At 43.2% G+C, this 25,007-nt stretch overlaps 1 protein-coding gene across 3 annotated transcripts in view; it reads right to left on the reverse strand.

The window, feature by feature from the left end:
- Positions 1 to 5: 5 nt before the first annotated feature.
- nkain4 (sodium/potassium transporting ATPase interacting 4) overlaps positions 6 to 25,007 on the reverse strand; it is a 54,812-nt gene continuing 29,810 nt past the window's right edge. The window contains exons 4-7 of one of the 3 annotated variants that reach the window (XM_037771466.1): positions 24,781 to 24,981; positions 12,978 to 13,038; positions 3,504 to 3,588; positions 6 to 2,413 (exon numbers count right to left, since the gene is read on the reverse strand). In XM_037771466.1, coding sequence (XP_037627394.1) covers positions 2,404 to 2,413; positions 3,504 to 3,588; positions 12,978 to 13,038; positions 24,781 to 24,981 — 357 coding nt within the window. In that variant the 3' untranslated portion in view covers positions 6 to 2,403. Of the gene's footprint in view, positions 2,414 to 3,499; positions 3,589 to 12,977; positions 13,039 to 24,780; positions 24,982 to 25,007 lie in introns of those variants that run through there. The other 2 variants (XM_037771468.1, XM_037771467.1) reach the window with 2 other exon arrangements.

Genomic DNA, 25,007 nt, shown 5'->3' on the forward strand with positions numbered 1-25,007 from the left:
CATTAAAAGAGCACATTCTTTTATTAACAAACACCTATTTACATGAACACAAAGCACAGTTCTGGATAAATAGGATTACACAATCAGGTCACATGGGGTTGAGGCAACACAGGGCACAAAAAAGAAGAGAGAGAGATACAAAAAAAAGACCTTTTCCACTTTCTATACAAAGAAAAAGAATTATCTACAAACAGGTGGAATCTTTTTTCAGTGGAGACTAAAGCACATACACACACACAACCGTAACAGGTTTCAACTAACTCCAGTCACCGGGTGTTTCGGAGGAAGAGGCTGTATTGCACTGAGAGGAAGACTAGTTTTTACATAGTAGCATTTACTACTAATACTGATTATGTTACAATATGAGGTGCTTTGTGTTTTTACTAACCCACACACCAGTTAGCCTACCAGGGGTGTGTGTAAATCATAAAGACAAAGACAAGACAATAATTATTGCATCTTGCCAATAGAGGAGTGACCAATCAAATCTAAATGGGTCACTCATCGTTCTGAAATTAGCCGGCAAAAGTGGTCAGATGATTTTCAGCATCTTAACAGTTTGTGGGCCGTCTATCTGGCAGTGAAGAACATCGAATATCACAGAGGAATCTGACACGCAGCAGGATATTTTTAGACCAGAGACCAGAATTAACATCTTTGTTCACAACTCTTTTGATTCCCCCCAAAAAATTGCGAAGCAGACAATTTCAAACTTAGCACAAAGAAATATTATAATCAAACAAATAGCATACTGAAAAGGTTTTGGATTCAAATGTAGAAAAATGACCTAAATGATAAAGAAAAAGGACCGAGTGTAACACTGAAACACTCCTCCTACATGACAATTACTGTGTTCTGCAAAAACATACTATTTCAGGATTTACTCTCATCTGCATACAAAAAAAAAGTTTTAAGACAAAACATGGAGATTTTATGGACCCCAGAGCAGAAACTCAGTAGCCCTGCAACTTGTACATGAACACTGTGGACACCAGAGAGCAGTAGTGATTCACACACCCAGTAAGGCAACAGGGGATCTGACATTAAGAACAAAAAGTGCTACCAATCAGTCAGTGTAGGAGATATGACCCACGTGTGTGTAAATAAAAAATGTGTCAGAAAAAAATAAATCTTTCAGAAGCTTTCAGTTACTGTTTAACCAGCTCATACACAGCCAGTTGAAGACATCAGTTTTGCTATTTTGTACTTAATATGTTATACACATAATTACAATACAAACCCTGTAAAAAACATGCTAGAAAACAATCACAACTGAGACTATCACCATTGGGAATCTACACTGTTGAACCGACAACGCTCTGGTCCACTCAGCTATAGGCCGTGCTACTTCTAAACTGAAGACTCATTGCAACTCAGCAACTGTTGTATGAAATATGAATAGTAAAACAATTTCCATTGTTTTCTTGAAGTTAAAAATACGCTGTGTAACCTTTGCTTGAGTGCGTAATGATCCCCCCTGTCAGCAGCTCCATGTGTCGGTAGTTAGAGGAGAAGAACTGAAATGAAAACAAAGCTTTCAGCGAGTCTTCTAACGCCCGACACTTCAGACATACCGACTTGACTGTTGGTGAAAACAGCCTCAACAATAAGACTCCAGAAATAAAAGTAAGACTCATGCCGCTCCTTGTGTTTGAACACCTCTTACTCACTCACTTGATAGTTCACATTTCAAACTCTAAATCCAAAAATCTTCCCCCTCTCTTGTTTCATTATTTACATTTTCTATTTTTGACAGATGCCCCTGTAGGTTTGGTGCTTTTGTCCCCCCCCTCCCCTCGTCCTCCCTCCACCTCTCCACTCCCCTGCCTCTTCCTGCTTTGCTCGTGTATTTATGCACACAGATCCTGGCCTAAAGTAAACAGGCAGCGCACAATGGCTCATTCCACGGGGCTCCACTGTAATTCAGCCCTCCGGCCGAGATCTGAGCCAAACCAGCAATAACATGCTAAATCACTGAGTCCTCTAAGACACAGCACCACAGACTGGGAACGCTGGGCAGCCCCTGATTACACACACAATGTATTTATATCATATGCTGTACATGTTCTATGCAGTCTTGGGGAGTATTAGACCATTACAGCACCGGGGACCTCAGCAGAGAACTCAATACGAAGAAAATGATTCCCTAAACACACAATATGTGGCTTTGTTGCACAGTAATCCCCCCCCTCATCCCTCCCTGGCTGGAAAACAATGGACCCTAACTGAGAGGTGTTGGCTTTTCTGGGCAGTACACCAGTAAATGACATGTTTAAAGTACTGAAATCAAGCAGGGGAGGAATGTCTGGCCTGCCCCGGTGAACTGGAGATGTTTGTGTCACAACAGCCATTTCGTCTCCGTGGGAATTTGCCGTGTCACCTCCCCGCTGGACGCTCTCTTATTTACGTAGACCTGCGGAGAAGAGAAACATGGGGGAGAATAGAGTTAGCGGCTGTTGGGCGACACACACACACACACAGACACACACATTAGTTGAATTTCTCCTGGATATAACTCCCTGTAGATTGAGGCAGACGAAAACTTCCTCCCTCCCATTAGAGACGGAGCTGATTAAACTGTCAAGAAGCTAATAAAATATTCATTTCATGTTGGCAGAGAATTATTACATGACTTCCCAGACTTATTGTTATTAAGTCCTCTGCACAACTTAATTGATTAATCCAATTTTAGACAGACTTTTGTGTGTTTTTCTCCGTGTGCTTCTATCAGTAACTGCCTGCGGCGTGTGTACCACACACACACGTACACATAACGGTGTCATGAAAAAGGGCCTCCATATTCCCCGCAGCCCTCCGACAGGATGTAGCATGTTTCAGAGAGACGTATACTCCCCAAACATGACTCAAGCCTCCAGACACTGAGCAAGAAACCGTCTGCACAATCACTACCACTCAGTGTTGTTCTGTAACCTCCAGATGGTAAAAATGCTCTGGAACAAGTGAGTAAGTGGGCCTTGAGTTGCGATTACTTCTTCTGATTAATGAACAGTTTTAGGGATGTAACCTTGAAGAGGAAACAATTACATGTAGGCAACAAATAGGTTAACGATTATTGACATTGTTGACTAATCTGTCGATTGTTTTCTCGATTAATCGATTGTTTGGTCTATAAAATGTCAGAAAATGGTGAAAAATCAGTGTTTCCCAAAGCCCAAGTTGACGTCCTCAAATGTCTTGTTTTGTCCACAACTCAAAGATATTCAGTTTACCGTCATAGAGGAGTAAAGAAACCAAAAAATATTCACATTCAAGAAGCTGAAATTTATTATTTATTATTAATAGTTGCGATTAATTGAATAGTTGAGAACTTATGGATTAATCGATTCATTGTTGCAGCTCTAAAATAGGTACAACCCAAATTGTACATGACCACAAAAGGCAACGGATAATGTGAACAGTCACATGCACCTTCTCTTACACGTCACATTGAAAAACGTACAGGTACACATACACATATGGTGGCGTGACACATTCATACTTACAGGTACATGGGCTTTAAGAGGAGATGAGATGGTTTCTCATTGACATGGTAGAGTGGGAATGGGTCAAATCCACCAATAAAATCAACTGAAAACAAAGAATTAAACACATAAATTGTGGAGTAAATCAAAAGACAGACAAGAACAGAATAAGACACTGAAGTAAATGAAAAGAGATGCATGATCAAAAAAATGATAAAACACAAAGGTGAATGAGAAATTAAATGGAAACTTAAGACACAGTGGGAACAGATGTAATGTAGGTAGTCTTTTTTAGTTTTAAAGAATAAAAGACCATTAAAAAAAAAAACTTTTTATGTGCCTGGGGCTACAGGCAAAGCTCGGGAACAGGTGGAAAGCTGGCCAGCTGCCAAAATAGCCAAAGCCTTTTTATCGCTCTGAAACAGAGGTGACCTTCAGCCACCGACCGAACGCTCGACCGTCTCTGTTTATTTTCTCACTTAAAGAGTTCATACTCTAGGCGGTGTACAGATGAGCAAACCAGCGTTGTGTCGCTTGAGAAAGAGAGAGGGACATGCTGGAAACCAAAGAGTCTGTGTATTCTTTTGCACAGATGCGGAGGGATCTTTTTGAGATGGAGTGGAAAAGGCTCGCGGCTCTAGAGGGGGGGACACAAAGGCTGAGAGGGGGAGAGAGAGGGGAGGACGGGGCGCGTCATGCTTGTCGGTCTGACTGACAGGAGGCCAAAGAGATTAGGTTGGAGGAGCGCGTGTGAAAGAGGCCAGCATGTCCACGAGCTGTGAACACCATGAGGGCAGGAAGAGGAGAAACTGAGGTTGAACCTGATTCAGTGGAAAAAAACACCAGACAAACAACGGATTCAAGAGGAAAACAAAAAAAATGGTCGGAACTTTCTGGGAACCAACAGCTGTGGGGGGGAAACAGACACAGGCCAGCTGTGGAAACTACTGTAAGGCCAAATCCGCTCCATCCTGATAAGAGGAGGCAGGGGTGGTCTGCTGAATACTGATAGGTAGGCAGGATGAGTGCAGAGAGCCACAGGGTGCGGTGTCCCTTTCCTTTGACCCTGCCCTGGTTTCCTGGGTTTCTCCGTTTCATCTGTACACCACGTACACACACACACACCAACACAGACAAACACACACACACAGAGACCTCTTCCCTGCTCTTTTCTGAACCACTGATTTTCTCATTATAAGCAGGTGGGGACCCATTCCCTGCCACGATAAGCTGTGCTGAGGAATACAGTTAGATGATAATGATGGTTGCCATTTTTAGACACGCTAGCAGCTCTAGGGACGGCCGGCGTCGGTCGGTCAGGCGGCGCATCCGTCAGTCTGTCAAACCAACACTTTGGTTCAGAGTGAAGAATCGTGACAACTATTGGAAGGATCGCTGTGATATTCAGCACAGAAATTCAAGGTCTCCTCACTTTTCATCTAGCACCACACACAAACTCTCTATTCATGACAGGATACCTTGAAAAATGAATAGCTAAATTCCTGTCATGTGTCTTGTGCAGCATTCACAGAAGAGTAATTAAATAATTTCATAATTAGCATGGAAAATCATCACGTATCCACAATCTTAAAGCTGAGAATCTGAGCCTCAACAGGTGCCCCTAAAGGCGCTGACACACTAAGCCAACGGGTAGTGACTAGAAGGGAACCAGTAAGCTGGGGAAACTCTCGCAAGATTCTTAATGTTAGGAATTGATGTCAAATAGTTAAGGTTAGGCATTGACCTTGAATAGTTAAGGTTAGGATAGGTCATCAGGCAGTGAGTCTCGCAAGAGTTTTTGCAAGTTTTTGCAGATCTCAGGTCATTTCGCAATTTGCGGGCTCCCTCCTAGACAAGACCAAGTCGAAGGTCGACCATCAGTGAGCGTCTGGCACTGTAGTTTTTGCGGTGTGTCACTCACCGTCGGCTCTAGTTTGCCCTTGTCTGAGTTTTTTGAGCCAATTCAGCATGTTGAATGGGCGGCGGAGCCCGTCAGTAAGAGAGATAACTCTGATTGGCTGTTCAGCTTAAGGAAATCAGTGCACGAGAAGAGAAACGGAAGTGAAGAAAGCAAGCCAACAAGTACAGTCAAGAGGGCACACACATCTTCATCTTCATCTTATCTGATCATTCCAATACACATACACTCTTAATTGCTGTTGAACCTTTTTTACATTAATTATTACATGCATCGGTCTGACCCTGACCTTGAGGTGGATCTTCTATGCAGCTCACTGAACCTCGAAGGTCTAAAAGTCTGTGTGTGTTTTCAACAGAGCATTTTGAAAACACTGCCATATGTTAGGTGATATATCACGGTAACATGCTCCACCTTTTGGGAATGTTTGATGCTCGCTGAAGCAATCTGTTCTTTATGCTTGCTCTGTAAACAGCAAACAGCACTTTGGAAATTATTGTAAAAAGCTGCTTTTGATGAAATGGTTGAAAGCTGCAAACTCAAATGGGCCGTTCATTCTCAATAGGTGATTCAAGGCATTTCTGTGTGGATGGCAAAGCTTTAAAAAAAATGATCAGAAAACACCAGTGAAGATGGAAAACTTTCAATGTGAATATTCAATTTGTCCTCTGCAGTGTTGATAGTGACGTTGGAAACGGATATTGGCAGCTGATCGGTGCATGTCATCCTGTTATATGAAAGGGGTGAGCTCAGTTTCTTCCAGGTAGAAAGAGCGAACTGATTTTCACCTGTGTGGACGCACGCAAGAAATGACAGGTATGTAGGTCAATAGCTAAGGCATCTATGTGGTGCCCCTAAACAAGCAGGGAGTGACGAAAGACGATTATGTCTCAGTTCAAGTGGAGGAAATCAGAGGACCTGTACTGAACCAGGAGAGAAACTGACTGCCAACCTACAGTATACTGCTGCTTCTGCCAACATGAGCGTGTGTATGTGTGAAGAACTGGCGAGCTGACAGTAAAATGAAACACAGGCACTGAGATAAAGAAAAAAAGACCAGGAGGGAAAAACAGGGTTGGTGGGAATAAAAGAGCGGCGAGTGAGGAAGATCAAGAGAGAAAAACAACGAGACAAAAGCCGGTTTCTCATATGAACTCAGGACAATGTCCAGAGAATCAGGTACGGACATTGTCCGGAGTTGCCCTTTCACACATGTAGCACACAACAGGTTTATGCGAGGGGCAGAGATGGGACCTCAAGTCTGCGACTTGGACTCCAGTCGCACACACAGCGACTTGAGACTCAACTAGGACTCGAGATGTTGGACTTGTGAACAATCATTTATCATCACATAACTTTCTGCATTATCGATACACCAGTACCAGCTGCTGTCTCACTCTCTCTTCTCTCCGACAGCCATCTCATACACACACCCTGGCCTTCAAAGACTTGAGACTTGACTTGGACTTTCAAAAAATGACTTGTGAGCATCTCTGGCGAGGGGTGGCGCCTGGGTAGAGTGTGCAGGTGGCAGGACGTGACGTGGATTACACCGCGGTCATGTAGCCGGTACGTAATTTGGTCATAAACAACAACGAGTCTTTGCCATTACCCTGAATCTGGCTGACGAATTTGGCGTCAGAAGTTCCCGAATCTCGTTGTTTCTACAGTTAGACATTCTTGTTGGCGTCTTTGTGTAAATGACCCTTCTTCTTCACCCTACGATGTTAGTTTCCTTCCGGTTTGCGCCAGCCGCATAACAGAAACAGCATCAACACGAACTCTTTGGACAATGACCTGCTGCTATATTCACACAAGGGCTCGGTCGAACATTACACAGACTTTGTACTAGGGAGCTGGCAGGGTAAAGTCTGTTTAATGTCCGGTCGGAATGATTCAGACTTTTTCGTTCTCACAAACAGCTCCTCCAAGTAATGTCTAGATAAGTCTAGCGTTGCAGTGCATGTGTGAAAGGGGCTAAAGACAGAGATAAAGAGCAAACAGATAGTTCAAGACTTCAGAGCTCGTCTGTAACGCAGTACTGCATCTCTGTCTTCCTCAAACACCATTACACAACCATCCCTGCTATCCAGGCTACTCATTTAATTTAAAGACTGACTTTGCTGTTTTATGCTTTGTTATGTTGCATATGAAAACTTCAGGTATGTTTGATTGAGAGTGTATTTAAAGTCAATCATCCATGGAAAGAGATGATCTGTTCCAGGCAAAAATAGACCAGGAGAGCCTCTAGATTATGTTTAAATGAAAATAAACAGGTGAGAAACGTAATGTGAAAAATACAGAATATTCTGCCACTGTGTTTTATGAGTGTCTGTGTCATTATTTGGTCACTGCAAAAGACAGTTTCCTATTTGTCACACAATATCCAGCACCGCCTTTACTCTATTTCTCGGTCATATATTCATGCGTGCACTGACCTGGTCATAATGTCCACTATTACTAGTAATTGGACATAGTGAACAACAAGACAGTGCATATAGGTCAAATATACTGTAACCCAGAGTAAGTGCAGTAATACAACGAGGAAATACTCCTTATGTCGATGTGTGATTTAGTGAAAACTGCACTCAGTGCTTTCTATATTTTGAACTCTACCCAATCAAATTGCAGCTTAAAGGCTCTGCACACCCACACAAGTGTTTTTAACACAATGTCACCAAGCTCTATGTACCAATTGGAATGAAAAATGTGTTAATTGTCACGCTCTAACAAGTGTAACAAAACTAAGAGTGTCAATCTACCCCAGTGTGTGCACGCCTCCTAATCAGGCAACACACGTGAAAACACCTGTGTGGGTGGATTCATGGTGTGTGTGTGTGGAGGCTGTCACTAAACAAATATTAGCAAATAATGTGGTGTAAAAATAAATTTGTGTTAAAGGTACAATATGCAAGAATTAACTAAAAAACTATGTATAGACTGATACAAAAATAATACCTCTCGACCAATCACTTATGCCCCACTAGGAATGTGCGGTGGTGTCTGTTTCTGCAGAGACCCTGCAGCCCTCTGCCTGTATGTTCTCTTTTCTTCTTATTTAGATTTACTTGGGACACTTCTGGGCGTCTGCAAAGAGACTTTGTGCCCCCAGCCAATAACAGCGCACAGGGTGTGCAGCCCGTTCAGGTGGTCAAATATCGCTGCTTTTATCACGCCCCTCGGCTTCTGATACTGTCTCACAAGTCCCCCTTTAATCTGTTAGATACAAAGCGACCGTATTTCCCGGCTGATAACAGGTTGTGTTATGTGCTTATGTGTTCCAGTGATCCCCGTGCTCCTCTCTGTGCAGTGAGTGCAGCTATGATCACTGTGTGTCTGTAGTTTAACAAGAGCAGCGCTGTGCCACAGCCAGCAGACAGGAAGCCTGTCTTCATTCAAAATACGGCAACTCTTCTGCATATTCCCGCTGAGCTGTGCAAAGTTAGTTGTGTGTTTTAGAACGTAACCGCCGGGAAAACCATCAGAAAATAACGTTTTAGAGATTGAGCTGTAGAGAAGTGGCCAACTTTGAATGCGGCGTGTTTGCAAACAGCAACTGACAACGGTTACATATTATACCTTTAAGAAGACAGTTTATTATTTGCAAGCTGGGATTCATAAGATCCATCTTTTATACGACAAAAATCTTACATCTATATATTAAATTTGCTACTCATTTCAAGAAAATGCAATTTTTGCCACAATCTTGTTTCTGGAAAAAGTTTGATTTACACTCAATTGGAATGTTATTTCACGCAAGAAAACACGATTTTCATAATTGACAAGTACTAGCGACTACTTTAAAGGTGCAGTGTGTAGGATTTGGCAGCATCTAGTGGTGTGGTGGCAGACTGCAACCAACTGAGTACCCCTCCGCTCACTCCTCCCTTTCCAAGACTGCGGTAACGTGATCTACTGAGAGCAAAACCGTGGTAACGCCGTTCACCTCACTCAGAGGCCATCCTTACCGTGATAACACTACGTTAGTAGCAAAGGAAGTCAGACGGCGTCTGGCGGTACCACGGTTTTTCACTCTGCGGCTTCCCAAGCGTGTTGGAGAACTACAAAGGGCTCATTTTAATCTAACAAAAACACAACAATTCTTAGTTTCAGGTGATTATACACTAATGAAAACATAGTTATGAATATCATATTCCATCCAGATCCCCCGAAATGTTACACACTGTTCCTTTAATGTGGATATTTTTTGCGGTAGTAATAAAAAACGTTATTTGTATACAAATCTCTTTATACAGCAGACCTTTTGACTTGCCATAGTTCCATTCAAGTGTCCCAGTAAGTCATGATAGTGAGCCAACATGCACAACACCAGCACACTGAAACTGAAGTGCTTTTCTGTGGCGTGTCCAATTGTGTAAACAAAAGACCTATTCACAATCTTTGAATGCTCTACTTGAAAATAACATTTTGAGGTGATAACATAAAAAGCAGGGCGAGGCTTTTATTTCTGACGTTATGACCTTTTCACTCTCTTTTACAACCCAAGGACACGCTGCCACCTACACACCCATCCATCCCTCCAGTGTGTCTGTCTGCTGCGGAGGATTTTCTGGGGATGTGACTCAGCACAGAGGGCGGCAGCATAATTAGCAGACATGCTAAAGCGAGCTTATCCCGGCGCTAGGCTTCTAACTCCATGACCTACTTTTACAAAGAGGATTTTCCCCACCACTCACTCTGTCGGTGTGTCTGCTCACCACCGATAACGAAATTCACACACACAAATACACACAAGACATCTATAACACTTAGTCAGTCACACACTCAGTCAGCTAAACACACAAATACATTGTGGTGTATAGGTATGTGTGAGTGTAAATACACGTATGCAATTATAAAGTGACAGAGGGAGAGAGGAAGTAGCATCAAATGGGAGATCACACACACGCACACACGCAGTGTGTAGTGACTAATAAAGCCTGAAAGCCATGTCAAACCCTGAGCTGATGGTATATGATGCTTGTTATTCTGCCCATTGTGTCTTCTTGCGAGCGTGTGTGTGTGTGTGTGTGTGTGTGTGTGTGCACGGGTGTGCGTTTCATCCCGCTATTCTTTACGCAAGCCTGAGCACTCAAATCTAACTCACCCGTCTCCCTGGAGAGTGAGAGAGTGCTCGACGTGAGAGGAATTCCTGTCTTATCTCCTTATTCGTGAAAAGCTCGCCTTGTCTCATGTTGTTTGTTCCTGCATATTGCCCTGTCTCCTTTTCCACCTCCCTCTGCTCCCCTCCATATACTCCTCTTCCCATCTTTCCCTCTCTCTCTCTTTCTGTCCCTCCGGAGGATTCTCCCTATACCTTTCTTCTCTTGGCAAGGCGCAATCAACTGTGGAAGTTATTGACCAGCAAGGCGCTTAATGAGGCTGATAAAACGAGGGACCAGGGACCTCTAACTTTTTACAAGCACACCTCATTAAAGCTCCAAAGCCAGAGACGGGAAAAGAGACAGCGAGGAGAGAGAGAAAGACAGAGAAAGAGAGAGAGAGGGAGAGCGAAGATTTCTTAAACACACTCAAATTGGATTCTCATACATGACTGTGGAGAAACCGAGAACGGGAATACGAGGGGGAAGTAAAGAGAAGGAAAAGTTTTCAGTAGGAGGAGAGGTGCTGAGGCAGCCGGGGAGCTCAATGCAGAAACTTGCTTTAATCTACACATCAAATGAAAGAGGGGAAATGAGAGCGGCAGAGCTGGTTTCTGTGCTGCTACGAGTGTGTGTGTGTGTGTGTGTGTGTGTGTGCACCTGTGTCTGCATGAAAAAATTGGTGTGAATGTGTGTGTGTGTGTGTGTGCGCGTGCAGGCGAAGGGCGGATTACAATAACAAAGAGCGAGCAGTTGGAAGCGATGTAGCAGCGTTTTACTCCAGCATGGTCTGGATCAGAGAGGAGCCGCCAGATAATTAAAACCAATAAAAATCACACCATGTTCTGTTTTCACCCCAGGCTTCTTTTTTTTCTAACCAACCTTTTCCTTATTGCTCTGTTATTTTTATCTCTGTTTTTGAGTGTGGATGAGTTTAAAACAAACACAATCTGTGCCAACAGTCCACACAGGGGATGAACAAAAGCTCAAATGTCACAAAAAGCAAAAGGAAAAGTCGTTGGTGGGGAAAGCCTTTTTTAATTCTAGTTGACTCAAACTCCTGCTGAAATAGTATTGCCCTCCAGGGATTACTTAGGGGTGACTGGTGATTAAGTGGTACTGCCCAGAGCTGGGGGTGGTGATGCTAGCCACTCAGTGAATCTCTGGTATGTGACCACCAAAGAACTGCTCGGACTTCTATACCAGGAACACACTGGGAAACCACATCACAAGTCCCCCAAATTACAGGAGTCTGCTGTTTAAGATGCAATTAGTGCATGTAGTACTTTGTGCATTACGCTGTGTTAGAATCAAATTAGAGTTTGGGTGTCTGGGATTGACATGGATACCGCCTGGCTCCAGATACTTCATAATTAGTATCCTAACAAGCACGTACAGTATGTCTGAACATGTGCCTGAGAAACTCCATTTAATCTCAGATAATCCTCACAGACAGTTTATACATTCAGCCATTTGGCTGAAATGTACACGGGAAAATATGTAAAGGCAGATTCTCATGCATGCGGACGTCGCTATGCATCCTGGAGAGTTACTGCGGTGCTAATCAGATATTTACGACTGCCACTAACCCCTCAGATCAAATGTTTCCTGCCCTCTGATTGGCTAACCTCCAGCGGGACCTCTGACCTGCTGCCTATGAGGTCACAGCAGCTGAGTCATTTATCACAAGTGTCCGTCTCTGGTTTCTCCTTCTTCTCTTATGACTCATTTCACGATCCCCCATCGTCTTTTCCCACACCCTTTTTCCTCCCTGTCTGCCTGCTTTGTGCACTGCAGGAAAAGAATGAACTTGCCCTCATATGACTCCGCGTTAAAGGTTTAACGCAGACCAACATACGCGTATACTGATATACTTCAGAGGAAGGATGTACATAGCTGCAAGACAGACAAGGCATGAGGAGGGAAGGTGTGTGAGAACAAGAGAGTGGGGGAGGTGCAATCCTGCGGTATAAAAACACCAACCCTAGCCTGGCAACAGACAGCTGGAGCGACAAAACAAGGGGGCACGTGGAGAGAAGAAAGTGAGAAAAGTGAAGTACATTAAAAGGAGGTTTACAACAACAGCGAGGACCACACAGACTGATGAGGAGGAGAGATGAGGCGACGGAGTGGACACGTGAAAGAGAAAGGAAAAGAATGGGCTGAAGAAGGTGTGGAGAGGGAGCACATGGCTCCTTTGGTTCTGGAGGGAGAGAGAGAGGGCCCAGCTGGCGTGGGGGAGGAGAAGAGGGAGATAAGGGAGAGCTGGAGCGTCGATAGTGAGGGGCGGGATGGGAAGAGAGGGAGATGAAGAAAGATGTAGCTCTGTTCTCCTCAACTCGGGTGTTTTCCATCTCATCTGTGTGAGTGGGTCTGAGTGTGATTCATGAATTGCTGCAATGATCGGTTTCAAGAATGATTTTGTGTGTGTGTGTGTGTGTGTGTGTGTGTAAGGGTTAGGGTTAAGCGACTCACAGCTGTCCTCCTCCTCAGTGATAGCGCTGACAACATAACAGGCGTACACGAAGCCCAGGAGCTGTGAACACACAAGCAAACAAGAGAGAGGTTAGACTCCACAGAGCCGGCAGTGTGCAGTTGATGAACAGCTGTGTGTTTGCTTTGATGGACAAAAAAGATAGATACAGAACATCTGGAAAAGAGTTTTTTGGGGACGCAGCCTCGATTTTTTGAGAGATGGTGACTGTGTGTTCTCGGGGCTGATGATGCAACACTGTGCAAAGAACTGAGGACTGGAGCTGAAACGATTCGTTTGATTTTTTTGATAGGAAATTAACTGCAATTAATTTTAATAATCAAGTGATTGTTTCAGCCACTTATCAAGGGCAAGTCAAGGGTAACTATCATGCAAACAATATCAAACAATTTACAGATTCCAGCTTCTCAAATGTGAAGATTTGATGCTTTTTACTATTTTCAGACTTTTTTAGAGTAGAAACTAGACAATTAATCATCATAAAAACAATTCTTAGTTGTAGCCTTAAAGCAACTATAATCAATATTTTTTATAATAACAGTGGATCAAGTAACTATGAGTAATGTGGAAGGGGTTCCTCATAGTGACGGACCTACGTAGAATTATAACCTGACTTTGCAGAGCTTTATCTTCATCCTTCAGCTCATTGTTTTGGTTTTCCGCAACTTTGCTGTTTTGGTTCAGTCTCACCAATCTCATCTCATCAGCATTATTTTCGGCCACAACAGGCAGCTCTTATGAGCAAAAAAAAACCCCATTGAAAACCCACTCTATGCTACCTGCTCACCACGAAACAGCAGACACATAAAGTTGGAGACTAGCTGGTGAACATAATGGAGCATTTTGCTGCTAAAGAGACAGATATTTCCCTCAGGAGTTGGTGGAGACCAAAAACAATGCTAAAAGGAGAGTGAATATGTAAGGGATAATGTACAGTGAGCCGGTTATTGTTGTGACAGAGCGATACAGCACCCCGACGCGAAATGGAATCTTGCATTACCCTGAATATGAATGCAGCTAGCTGTACATTATCCTGCTTATAACACGGCTACTTACTTAAGAAATCAATAATTTGACACAGAAATGGTCCGCCAGAGTCCAAGATCAGGAATGCGTCCATAGCAACAGTCTGTTATACATAGCAACGGTCTGCTATAAAGAAATAACGGGCAGTAGAATGCCCATATAGACCAATCAGAATTGAGTATTCAACACTGCAATGACTGATCGATTAATCAATTAGTTGTCAACTATTAAATTAATCGCCAACTATTTTGATAATTGATTGTTTTTTAAGAAAAAAAAGTCTAAATTCTCTGATTCCAGCTTCTTAAATGTGAATATTTTCTGGTTTCTTTATCAGTAAACTGAATATCTTTGAGTTGTGGATAAAACAAGACATTTGAGGACGTCATCTTGGACTTTGGGAAACACAGATCAACATTTTTCATCATTCTCAGACATTTTATAGACCATCTATCAACATCTACCAATCAATTAATCAAGAAAGTAATTGACAGAATAATCAACAATGAAAACAATCGTTAGTTGCAGACCTTTTGGACTCGCATACATCAGGTGTCCAGAAACAAGGATGCTGAATGTGTAAATACACAACTGTTTGCTAAAAAGGTTGCCAACTGAAAAGGTGATAATATGTCAGTGTTGTGTTCACAGCTCTACAGCTCTTCACTGTAATATCAGTGTTGACAATGCTTATAATTGACAGGGCATCTAGTGTACATACAGTAGTAGTTCATATGCACAAACACACTGGAAAGCAACCGAGCGAGCGCACAAAATGACTGTACGTTGATGCACGTGCGGGCAAACCAGTGCTGAGAATAGCCTGTGGGACTGGCAGATGGCTGTCATCGACTCCCAAACAGACACAGTGAGAGACAGTCTCTCTCCACCCAGCCATCCATCCATCATTTGGCACTCTGCCATGCCAATTAAAACGGCGTCGGGCACGCTGCCCTCCTCGCACACTGGGTACACAAACACAAAACCCAAGGGGGGATTGACTGTCTGTGACGGTGGCTATTCATACAACATTCACTCAACCTATAACTTAACTTGGCCCGTGTAATTACAAGAGGAACAAAGATGACGTGCAGTTTTCCGGGTCTTTCATCTCTACCATTTGGGTTCCCCGTTTTTCATGCATACAATATATTTGGCCTTTATTGAAGTTCATCCAGATGTAGATTAAATGTTTTATTTATGGATGAAACGCAGGTGTGGTGTGTAGTAGAAAAGGGAATGGGTCTGTCTGTGTGGGCTAGATAAGATAAACGTAACTCTCCTCTCTGCTTCTCTCTAGTATCTAATTGCTGGTCTCACCCCATCCATTACAGTGGCGGTGAAATGGAGGTGAATTAGCATATGTATAAAGCCAGTGTCAAACACAAGATGGTGTTAACAGCAGGGGGCACACCCTGTTTTCAACTGCATTGTGTCTGTGTGGGTTTTTCCTGTAAAAGTGTGTGCTCGTCTGAGTAAATATCTATGCCTGAGTGCGCGTTTGTTTCATCTTCATAAAGGGTTCTGATCGCTGTTGTGGTTTGGGATTGAGTTAAACACAGTAGAGCCAATATCTCACAGCAGAGGAAGCTTGAGACTGAGGCAAGTGCAGAGTGTTTGTGCAGCATATATACAGCTGTATTCGTATTAGTTCACTGTATTCTGACCAATAAAAACAACACTATGTGAAAAAACACAGCCCCCTCATTCATTTCAATGAGACCACTATGTTGACGCAGCAGGTCGACCAAAAAAGATGAACCTGGCTCATTTTTTGCTGTGACACAATGTGCCGTCAAATTTTGTGGGGATCTATTAGCAGGAATTGAATATAATATTCATAACTATGTTTTCATTAGTGTATAGTCACCTGAAACTAAGAATTGTTGTGTTTTCGTTATCTTAGAATGAGCCCTTCATATCTACAAAGGGAGCGGGTCCTCTTCACGGAGTCCGCCATGTTGCTCCGCCATGTTTCAACAGTAGCCCAGAACGGACAAACCAAACACTGGCTCTAGTGAGATCCATTCGCGTTTTCATGTTACATGAAGGCCACCGTAGTTCCCTGACACGCTTGTGAAACTGCGGTAACGTGAGCCGCAGAGTGCAGAACCGGGGTACCGCCAGCCACCATCTGACTTCCGTTGCACCTAATGTAGTGCTATTATGATAAGGACAGCCTTTGAGCAATGTGAACGGCGGTTTTGCACTCGGCAGCTCACGTTACCGCTGTCTTGGAAAGGGAGGATTGAGCAGAGGGGTTGGTCAGTTGGTTGCAATCTGCAACCACACCACTAGATTTCGCCAAATCCTACACACTGTACCTTTAAAGCAAAAGGGATTTGCCTGGAATTTGTCTAATGTTGCAAAAATCTCAACTTGCAATTTACACATTTTGCAAAACAGTCTCCTGAAACAACCACCCACTCCAAGGCAGCCCCCTTACGTTTTTTTATTTTGTGCCGTTTCTAGTCTGAACACCAAGTAGTCAAAAATCTCCTATTGGTGATAGATTAGCATATGATTCATATAATTTTCCTGATCATCAAACCATTCAGTAACCCTGAATTTGTCACCTGTCTGTATCTGTGAATGAATGAGAGAGAGGAGGGGAGGAAAGAGTGAAGCTCTCACTTCACTTCATCAAAGAAATGTAGTCGGAAACCACAAAGATGTCGAGGTGAGGATGAAAGAAATGAAAATTAAAGACGAGCCATCGCCCTGAGGATAAAAACCACACAATACGACATACTGTCATACTGCAGCTACTTTTAGCCTCACTGCACACTCTTAAAACAGCAGTTGTGAGTAGACAAACCCAACACACCAGACATTTCATACCTTTAATCAGTGAGTGCCAAACATTGGGAGTGAGCCCATCACTGCTCAGTAATGGGAAATCATCACCACTTCTCACTCCTCGACTGATAACTGCTGACAGCAAGAAAGCGTGGACGCTGCATGGAGATGGACTATAATCTACTCATGTCTGTGTCTTCTAGTTTTCTTCTCCACGGCTACGGTACATTTTGTGTGATGTACAGGGAGGTAATAAGATCGGAAGTGAACACTTGGTGGTTTTTTGCTGGAGGCAATGCTGTCCTTAGCCAATATAGGTCAGTGTCCTCAATAACAAGTGACAATTCCACTTATATCTCCTTGCATATTAAATAACCACGCTCATGAATCCTCACACACACACAGTCCCCAGCTTTCTTCTTTGACTCCCCACTGTCACTTCTGGAGTTCAGGGATCATTTTAGAGATTGATGTCAAATTAATTAAGCTCATAAAGCCCCCGCATGTCCTCTGAGGCTCGATGTCAGTCTGCCTGAGAGGACGTGCCAAACTAAAGCCAACTCATTTAGCTGCCAATCATTTGTGGGGGGTTTTTTTTTCCTTTGCTCTCTAGACTTTTTTCTTGAAGTTAAGTCACTTTTTAAACACAGGTCTCCACATCACTGTCACCCCGCAATCTGCAAATCTCCTCTGTTATCTTTACTCTCCTCCACCTCTCCATGTGTCCTTGTTTTATTGTTGCTCTAACAGCGAGTGACACCCTCCTCCCTGTCTCCCCTGCAGGTTTTTGAGCAGTGAACGGCGATCTGGACAACTGACAGAAGGCGAAAAAAAACGAGCACAAAGAGTTCAGCGCTAGATCTGGGACAACATCAAAAGCAAAGCTGTCCTCCAGTGGGACTTCATTTACTATTTACTATTTTGCCGAGGAAACTAAAAGGAGGTATTTGTGATAGTTCAGCATTATCTCGGCTTCTTCTCTCAGATAATGAAGGCAAAAAGGAGTTCAAGGCACAAACATTCAGTGTGTGTGTGTGCGTGAGAAGGAGGACAGCTGCAGTCTGAGCTAAAAAGGAAGGTTACTTTGTATTTGCATAAGCTAATGAGGGTCAGGTGTATACTGAATGTGCCAGTCCAGAAAGACACATCACCACCTTTGACGATGCACAGTCACTTGTAAACATCAGTCTAATAGACTTGGATCTGTTTCATGATTAGAAGTGTGCACTCTTCTTAGTTACAACTCCAATGAATCAAGTCTACAGTCAATTATTTGGATGTGTCTGTCGAGCCATTTCTACAACATTAAAAAATCAGTAATGAGTCTTGTCACTGCAAACAACTACAGGCCTTTATATTTATAGATATATTGATAACTACAGGCCTTTATATTTATAGATATATTGATAACTACAGGCCTTTATATTTATTGATATATTGATAACTATGGGCCTTTATATTTATTGATAATGGATTGATCATCTGAGTCATTTATCAAGCAATAAGCCTAAGAGTCTACAGCCATGCTCTGAGAGTCTGTACTTGGGTACTCGGGCCGGTACTTTGAGCAAGATGCTAAAGACATGGATGTTAAAGGTCTTATTGATAACATTTTTATGTAGACGAATATTTAAAAAATTAAGCCTTTAGAAAGGTGCCGAATAAAAGTATGGCTTTTCCTGAAAAAAAAATGATTATGATTGTGAATTAATCATTTAAAAAATGTTGGCAAGCCCAAAATGAATGTTTTGTTTTGTTTGATATCTGACGTTTGATTCCCACTTCTAACAAGGTTTGTGAGCCAATAGTAAAACAACGTTGGTATCACATGGTATCTCTGGGTCGTCACTGTGGAAAAAACGGATAAATGGCTGAGATTGATGGCAAGGGCCCGGCAATGACTTGTTGTGAAGTAAATGCAATGGAACGGGGGAGGGAGAATGCGACATCTAGTGGCTGAATGTTATCAATAGCACCTTTAAGCAGGTATAAATGTTTACCATATTAATTAGCTTGTTGGACAAATTCAAATGTTGACCTGATGATGGCGCTACATGAAAAGGGGAACCAAAGTGATTCCAATTCATCCAGTGGGGGACATAAATGTGTGAAGCAAATTTCATGGCAATTCATCCAATTGTCAACAAAGACGTTTCACTTGAAACCATCAACCTCATGGTGGCGCTCGAGCATATTAGGATAAATCGTCTGGGAACATGAAGATATTTCACAAGATAACTTACATTTTTCACCTGCTGGTAGCGGAGAGGATTAGTCAGGGGATCACCAAAGTCTGTTTTATATTATAGTCAAAAAAATCTCTTTCAGTTTTGGCCGGTTTGATGGACAAAACAAACATTTGAAGATGCAAAAAATATTTGATGGGCTCTATGTTCAGTTTTTTCAGACATTTTAGAGGCGACTACCTGAAAAACTATTTAACCGGTTAATCAATAACTGTTAGTTACAGCCCTATATAGAGAATGTATATATCATATGAATTCATTTTGTTATTTACTATTATTTAATTTCCACAGCTGACTGGCCTGTGCTCATGTGTGTGCAGTGAAGGATATCTGAGTCGATCTACAAGCTAATTAACACACTATTGATTGTGCCTCAGTGTCAGGAGAAAATTCACCTGGTGCACCATAATGAAAGGAATTTGTAGGTGAAATATATCACATGGGAGAGAGGAGGAGCAGAAAGAGAGGGAGAGAGGGGTGGTGCAGATGTCTTGTAGGTTAATTACACAGGACTTTCTGCCTAACAATAAGGCGCAGGCCTCTCTGCAGAAAATTAGATGCGTGTGTTTGTGTGTGGGCAGCTGCATGTTTAATGACACAACATGATGAGATAGGGACTGCAGAGACCGCATCCACCTGTTCTGCTCTAACACACACACACACACACAGATCTATACGGCTTACAGGGCCACATGGGGTTGTTAAGTGTCTGTGGTGCCGATTTGCATCTTCCACATCAAATAACTGCAAATAACAGCATGCTGATGTCAAAAGCTACGGCAGAGGCTGCCCGTGTAGAAATATAAGCTGTGTGAAGAAAGAAAACGCAGCTTGTTTGTCACATGTAGCCCTATACAGGAGATTTGAGATGAGGATCGACTTATGGTTCGATTCGACTCACTTTTGGTTCCAGGTCCTTTTCTCTATTTCGCTTTCCACTGTAGATAGTACCCTCTCAGTGTAGGCAGGATTCTTAGCTGATCGCCGTAGCGACACAGCATGAAACTGCCTTGATATCATCTACAACACGACACTCACTGGATCCTTTTATCGGCAACCAAACAAACAGAGGAAGGTCTGCACTTATGGTAAATGTCCACCGGGGCGTTTTTTTATAGCGAGGGATCGCCTCGCTTCCCAGCATTGGACGCTTGATGGGCTGCCACTAGACATAAGCCACTGGGCACCTGGATGAACGCTTTCCCTCGTGGGCTGCTGCTCCCAGCTTTCAAACTGGAAACAATATAGCGGCTCGTTTGGGAACTTTCTTCTCTTATATCACGAAAATGCAGTTGCTGAATCTGTCACTATTTTGGATCGACAATACTTAGTTTAAAAGTTTCTCGGGAGTTTCCAGAAGCGGCGAGTCCCGTCGGACGCATGTGATTTGCATAAAGTAGCCTAGGCCTCAACTTTATTCAAATGAGGAGCGGCCAATGTGACGCCCTGTCTCCCGAATCGCGCCGCCATGCTACCAGAATGCATTGCACGGCTGCTTACATAGACAATGAATAGGAAGCATGGAAAGGACGGAGACTGTGGACATGTACCATTAGTCAATTGTAAGCCGTATTGTACGGCATAGTTTTGCAGGCTGACATTTTTCCAGATCTGGGCCGAGTGAATAAAAAAACTGCGGTCACTATTGACTGCAGCTTGACTATTTAAAAATAATTCTAGTATCGGCTCAGCTCGCTTGGAACCTCGACCAAAGTGGTGCCAAAAAAGTGACTGTCCACAACTTTATCTAATGGAAAACCAAAAAAGAGCGAGTCGAGTCGAGTTGAGTAACGCTGTAACAGTGGAGTGGAAATGCGGCATTAGTGAAGGGTAGAAAAATGGGGCTCTGTGGACCAAGAAAAAAATGGACAGAAGGAGAAACAAGCAGATAAATAAAACGAGAGTACACACTCAAAATGCAAAAAGAAAAGCAAACATGCCGCTAGAGAAGGTTTACTTCTTAAATATTGCTTGTTTTTCACTTTCAAGTCCTCTTCTTGCCTACTCTCAGAAGTTTAAACAGACCAAATATTAGAGTAAAATTAATCTGAGGAAAATCCATTTCCTTGCAAAACAGATTAACAATTAAGGAGACAGCCTTTGAAGTATAATGGTGGGCAGTCATGTTGTTAAGATGTACTGCGAGTGGCCCGGTATATATTCAGTGGCCTGCTGGAGAATAATTCTCTCCTCTGGTCTTTGGGTCTCTCTCTTCTCCTCCTCCTTTTTGGCAGCAGACCTAACAACCGCTCACTACTGCATCATCAGTCTTTTAATCCTGGGATCTTTATAATCCTTTGAAGCAGATGCTGTAAATCTTACAGAGCAGTTACAATGCAATGTCAGCGCTGACATATCGCGGAGGTGCTTAATGCTAGTATTATACCGGGCGATGCATCGCCATTCACTGATTCCAGACAAATTACTGCACTTCAAACAGAAGAACATCAAAGATCTCTCCGGTTGGCTCCCCATGTAGCATAGACACGAATAAAAAAAGGCACATATTCCCCACAGTGGTGATGACTGTTCAGCATGAGAGTTTGAAAACACAAATATGGACTAATGGACTTATCAAATCGAGCACCCTGACCTTTTGGATGAGTGAGGTGGTGGGCGGGGTGGCCATGCTGTTTTCAGGGAACCTGAACAACTACAAAACACATACCGAACCCTATAGGCAAGCACAGTTCCCAATCACAGGGGTCTGCCCACGCCCGGCCTGCTGAGGGGACCCCTCTAATCAACCAGGGGGCCCCACACTACGCTGGCATTAAACTACACTTTACCACAGTCAGTAGACGGACAAGACAGAGCCATCGAAGCTCCAGAGAAAACGAGAGAAGGAGAAAAAGTGACAGTGAGGGAGAGAGTGCATTGTCATTTTTGTCATATAATTTGGTGGGAGTTTGACTGACGTGAAGGTCAAACAGTGTGAGATGATCTGGGCAGGAAAGGGAGACAGGAAGAAGTATATACGAAATGAGAGGAAATGAGTAATGGAGCGAGAGAATGACGCAGGCTGACGTTCCTCCTATTAGCCAACTACCACACAATCCTCCCAATGCAGGATCCCAGGGAATAGGGAGGCAGAAGAAGAAAGCATTGCCTGTGGGGGCAATAACCTACGCTAAATGATACGATATCTGTGTGTGTGCGCATTTTACAAGAAGCTCAGCAGCTCTCACAACCCCATGACATCTCTCACTACTCCCTTTAGTGTGTAAGAGTTATGTCTACACAGATGTAAACTGAACATCTTGCACAGTTCTTCTTCTTCTTCTTCTTCTTCTTCTCTCTCGTACCTTTCTTCCATCTCACCGGAGATGTTTTCTCAGACTCTACTTGTTTTATTTAACAGCGAAGGCGGTTGCTCAGGAGCAAAAAAGAAGACAGGATGATGGGAGGATAGAGAGAGGTGTGTGTGGATTTTCTGCTGACTATACCGACAGGGAAATCAGTCATTATTCTAACAGTAAAAGAAAACCAAAGCTATTCAATAACAATATGTGCTGTAGGATGGATGGGTGTGTTTCAGTGAAGGCAACAAAGAATATAAAAGGCAAAATATTCCCCTCAGTGATGAAGCAATGAATAATACATTATCTCAGTTTGAAAAGGTTGCCTCCACTTCAAGCTCATCCTTTAAACCTCTAAGTTACTTTTTGACTGAACGTAGCCTGTAGCGGCAATAAGCAACAACACAGGGCTGACATTATCAAAGCTTCACTTCTGAGCGGCTTCTCCTTCGAGCTCGTGATGAATCTGAGCAGATAGATGACAGACAGCGATGCCTCCATTACTGGCCAATGGATCCACATTTTTCATCCTAATGAAACATGCTCCTCGGAGGCCCAAACTAAATATTTAATGGCCTCTCCCGGCGACCTTGAAACCCCTCTAACAAAGACAAAGGGACACCCCGCTTTCTTCCTATTCTTTTCATTCACTCCTTCATCTGTCTCTTTCTGTCTGGACCACCAGAGAGGAAGAAAGGACAAACCAAAACAAGATTGGACATCTCAGAGGACTCTATTTTCCTCAGCAGCGCTCTACTTTTAGCCTGAGAGGAAGTGAGGGTGCAAGGAAAATGATGCCATTTGTGACACTGGGATTTCAGCACCAATTGCCCTGCTCCTCTCGGGACCTGTTCCCACGGAGAAAGTGTTGCATGCTTGGTTGGACAATACCATGAAAAAATGCAGGCGAAAAAAGTGTTGCCATCTCCTATGGAGGAGTAAAAGTCCATGTGAGGAGAGGAATAAACCATTTCACAGGCTATAGTGCAGGGGCAAATGAGTTCAGTGAGAGAGTTGGGGCTATAAAGTGAGGTCAGCCATTTTATTACTTCTCTACCATGGGGGTGATGGGATGAATGGTACAATCCAGTGCTTCTCAACACTGGGTCCCTCTGCTAGTCTTCTAATCTACCCTGTAGTTAATAGCATTCACTGTGATCTCCCACATGTAAATTAACATTTAAAGGTCCCATATTGTGCTCATTTTCAGGTTCACACTTGTATTTTGTGTTTCTACTAGAACATGTTTACATGCTATAATGTTCAAAAAAAACTTTATTTTCCTTATACTGTCTGCCTGAATATACCTGTATTTACCCTCTGTCTGAAACGCTCCGTTTTAGCGCATTTTGACGGAATTGCAACAGAATCGCGTTGCTAGGCAACAGCTTGGGTCCATGTGTACTTCCTGTCAGATGATGACATTCACATACACACTGCAACCAGGAAATAAACTGGGGCGCATTTAGAATGTTTATGTTTAAAATTATGTCAAGGGTCTAAATATTGTATATTCGTGACATCACGAATGGACAGAAATCCTGACAGCTTGTTTCAAATGCAGAGTTTCTCAATACGGGCTGTGTGTATTTCCCTGTGGATTGAGTGTTTTGATACTTTCACAGTATTTATATCGGACTTAAGACGGCTTTATAATAAAAAACATTAAAATCTCACTTTTTTATAATATGGCACCTTTAAGATTAGTTGGTAAGAATGAAAACCAACAGGGTTCTATAACCTACTGAGAGCTGATAAAGCTGATGCATGTTAACTCTCTCTTTCTCTCTGCCTCCTGCCTCCACCATTAAATCCACTCCACGTGTATTAAAGCAACAATGAGTGTGGAAAAATAGGTGTGGATGTGTTTACGTGCATTGCGATGGAGTCAAAGTGCGTGCTACTGTGAGTAAATGTGGGTAATGTGCTTGTCTGAACCCAAGTACCTGCTGTGCTGGCAACTAAGAACGTCCTGGCCCCCGTCCAACGTGGGGTTTAGTCAGTCATACATGAGTGTGTGCAAATGTTTGTCTTGGCAGGATGTGCGTTTCTGGTGTATTCAAACAGTGCTGTATAAAGAGGACAATAACAGTCCTTCCAGTGTTTGAGTAACCTGTTAGCAGCTGGCAAGTCTGAGCCTCAGTCAGACAAAACAACAGATCAATTTTTCATTCAGTGACCGGGACAGAGGAAGGGAGGCGGCGATAGACAAAATAACAGACCCGCTGTGGAAGTCTATTGAGAAAAGTGCTTGAAGGGAAAACAAAAACCTTCCTTTTCTATCATGTTCACCTTTCACACACATGAATCCCACGGTGAGAGAGGCCGCTGCTGGTGTTAAGTGTGTAGTATGATGAAGCTCCTGTGGCATTACATGTTCCTGCATGCGAAGGTGTCAGTGCTAGAGTACTTACAGCGATGAGGATCTGCGTGCCGCTATGGACGACCTCGATGTACTGGTAGTCCATGATGCAGCCCATGACAGTGATGTAGGAGTGGCTCTCCGTGGTGGGGACCCCCGGAGCCTGCGGCATCTCTCTCCTCACGCAGCCCGGCCCGTGTTCGCTCCACCAGGAGTGATGGGCAGAGATGTTAAATGTCAGCAGGTCACTGTCCTGAAAGGAGAAAAAAAAAAACGTCT

This window comes from Sebastes umbrosus, chromosome 6 (assembly GCF_015220745.1).
Source record: "Sebastes umbrosus isolate fSebUmb1 chromosome 6, fSebUmb1.pri, whole genome shotgun sequence".
Taxonomy (NCBI): domain Eukaryota; kingdom Metazoa; phylum Chordata; class Actinopteri; order Perciformes; family Sebastidae; genus Sebastes; species Sebastes umbrosus.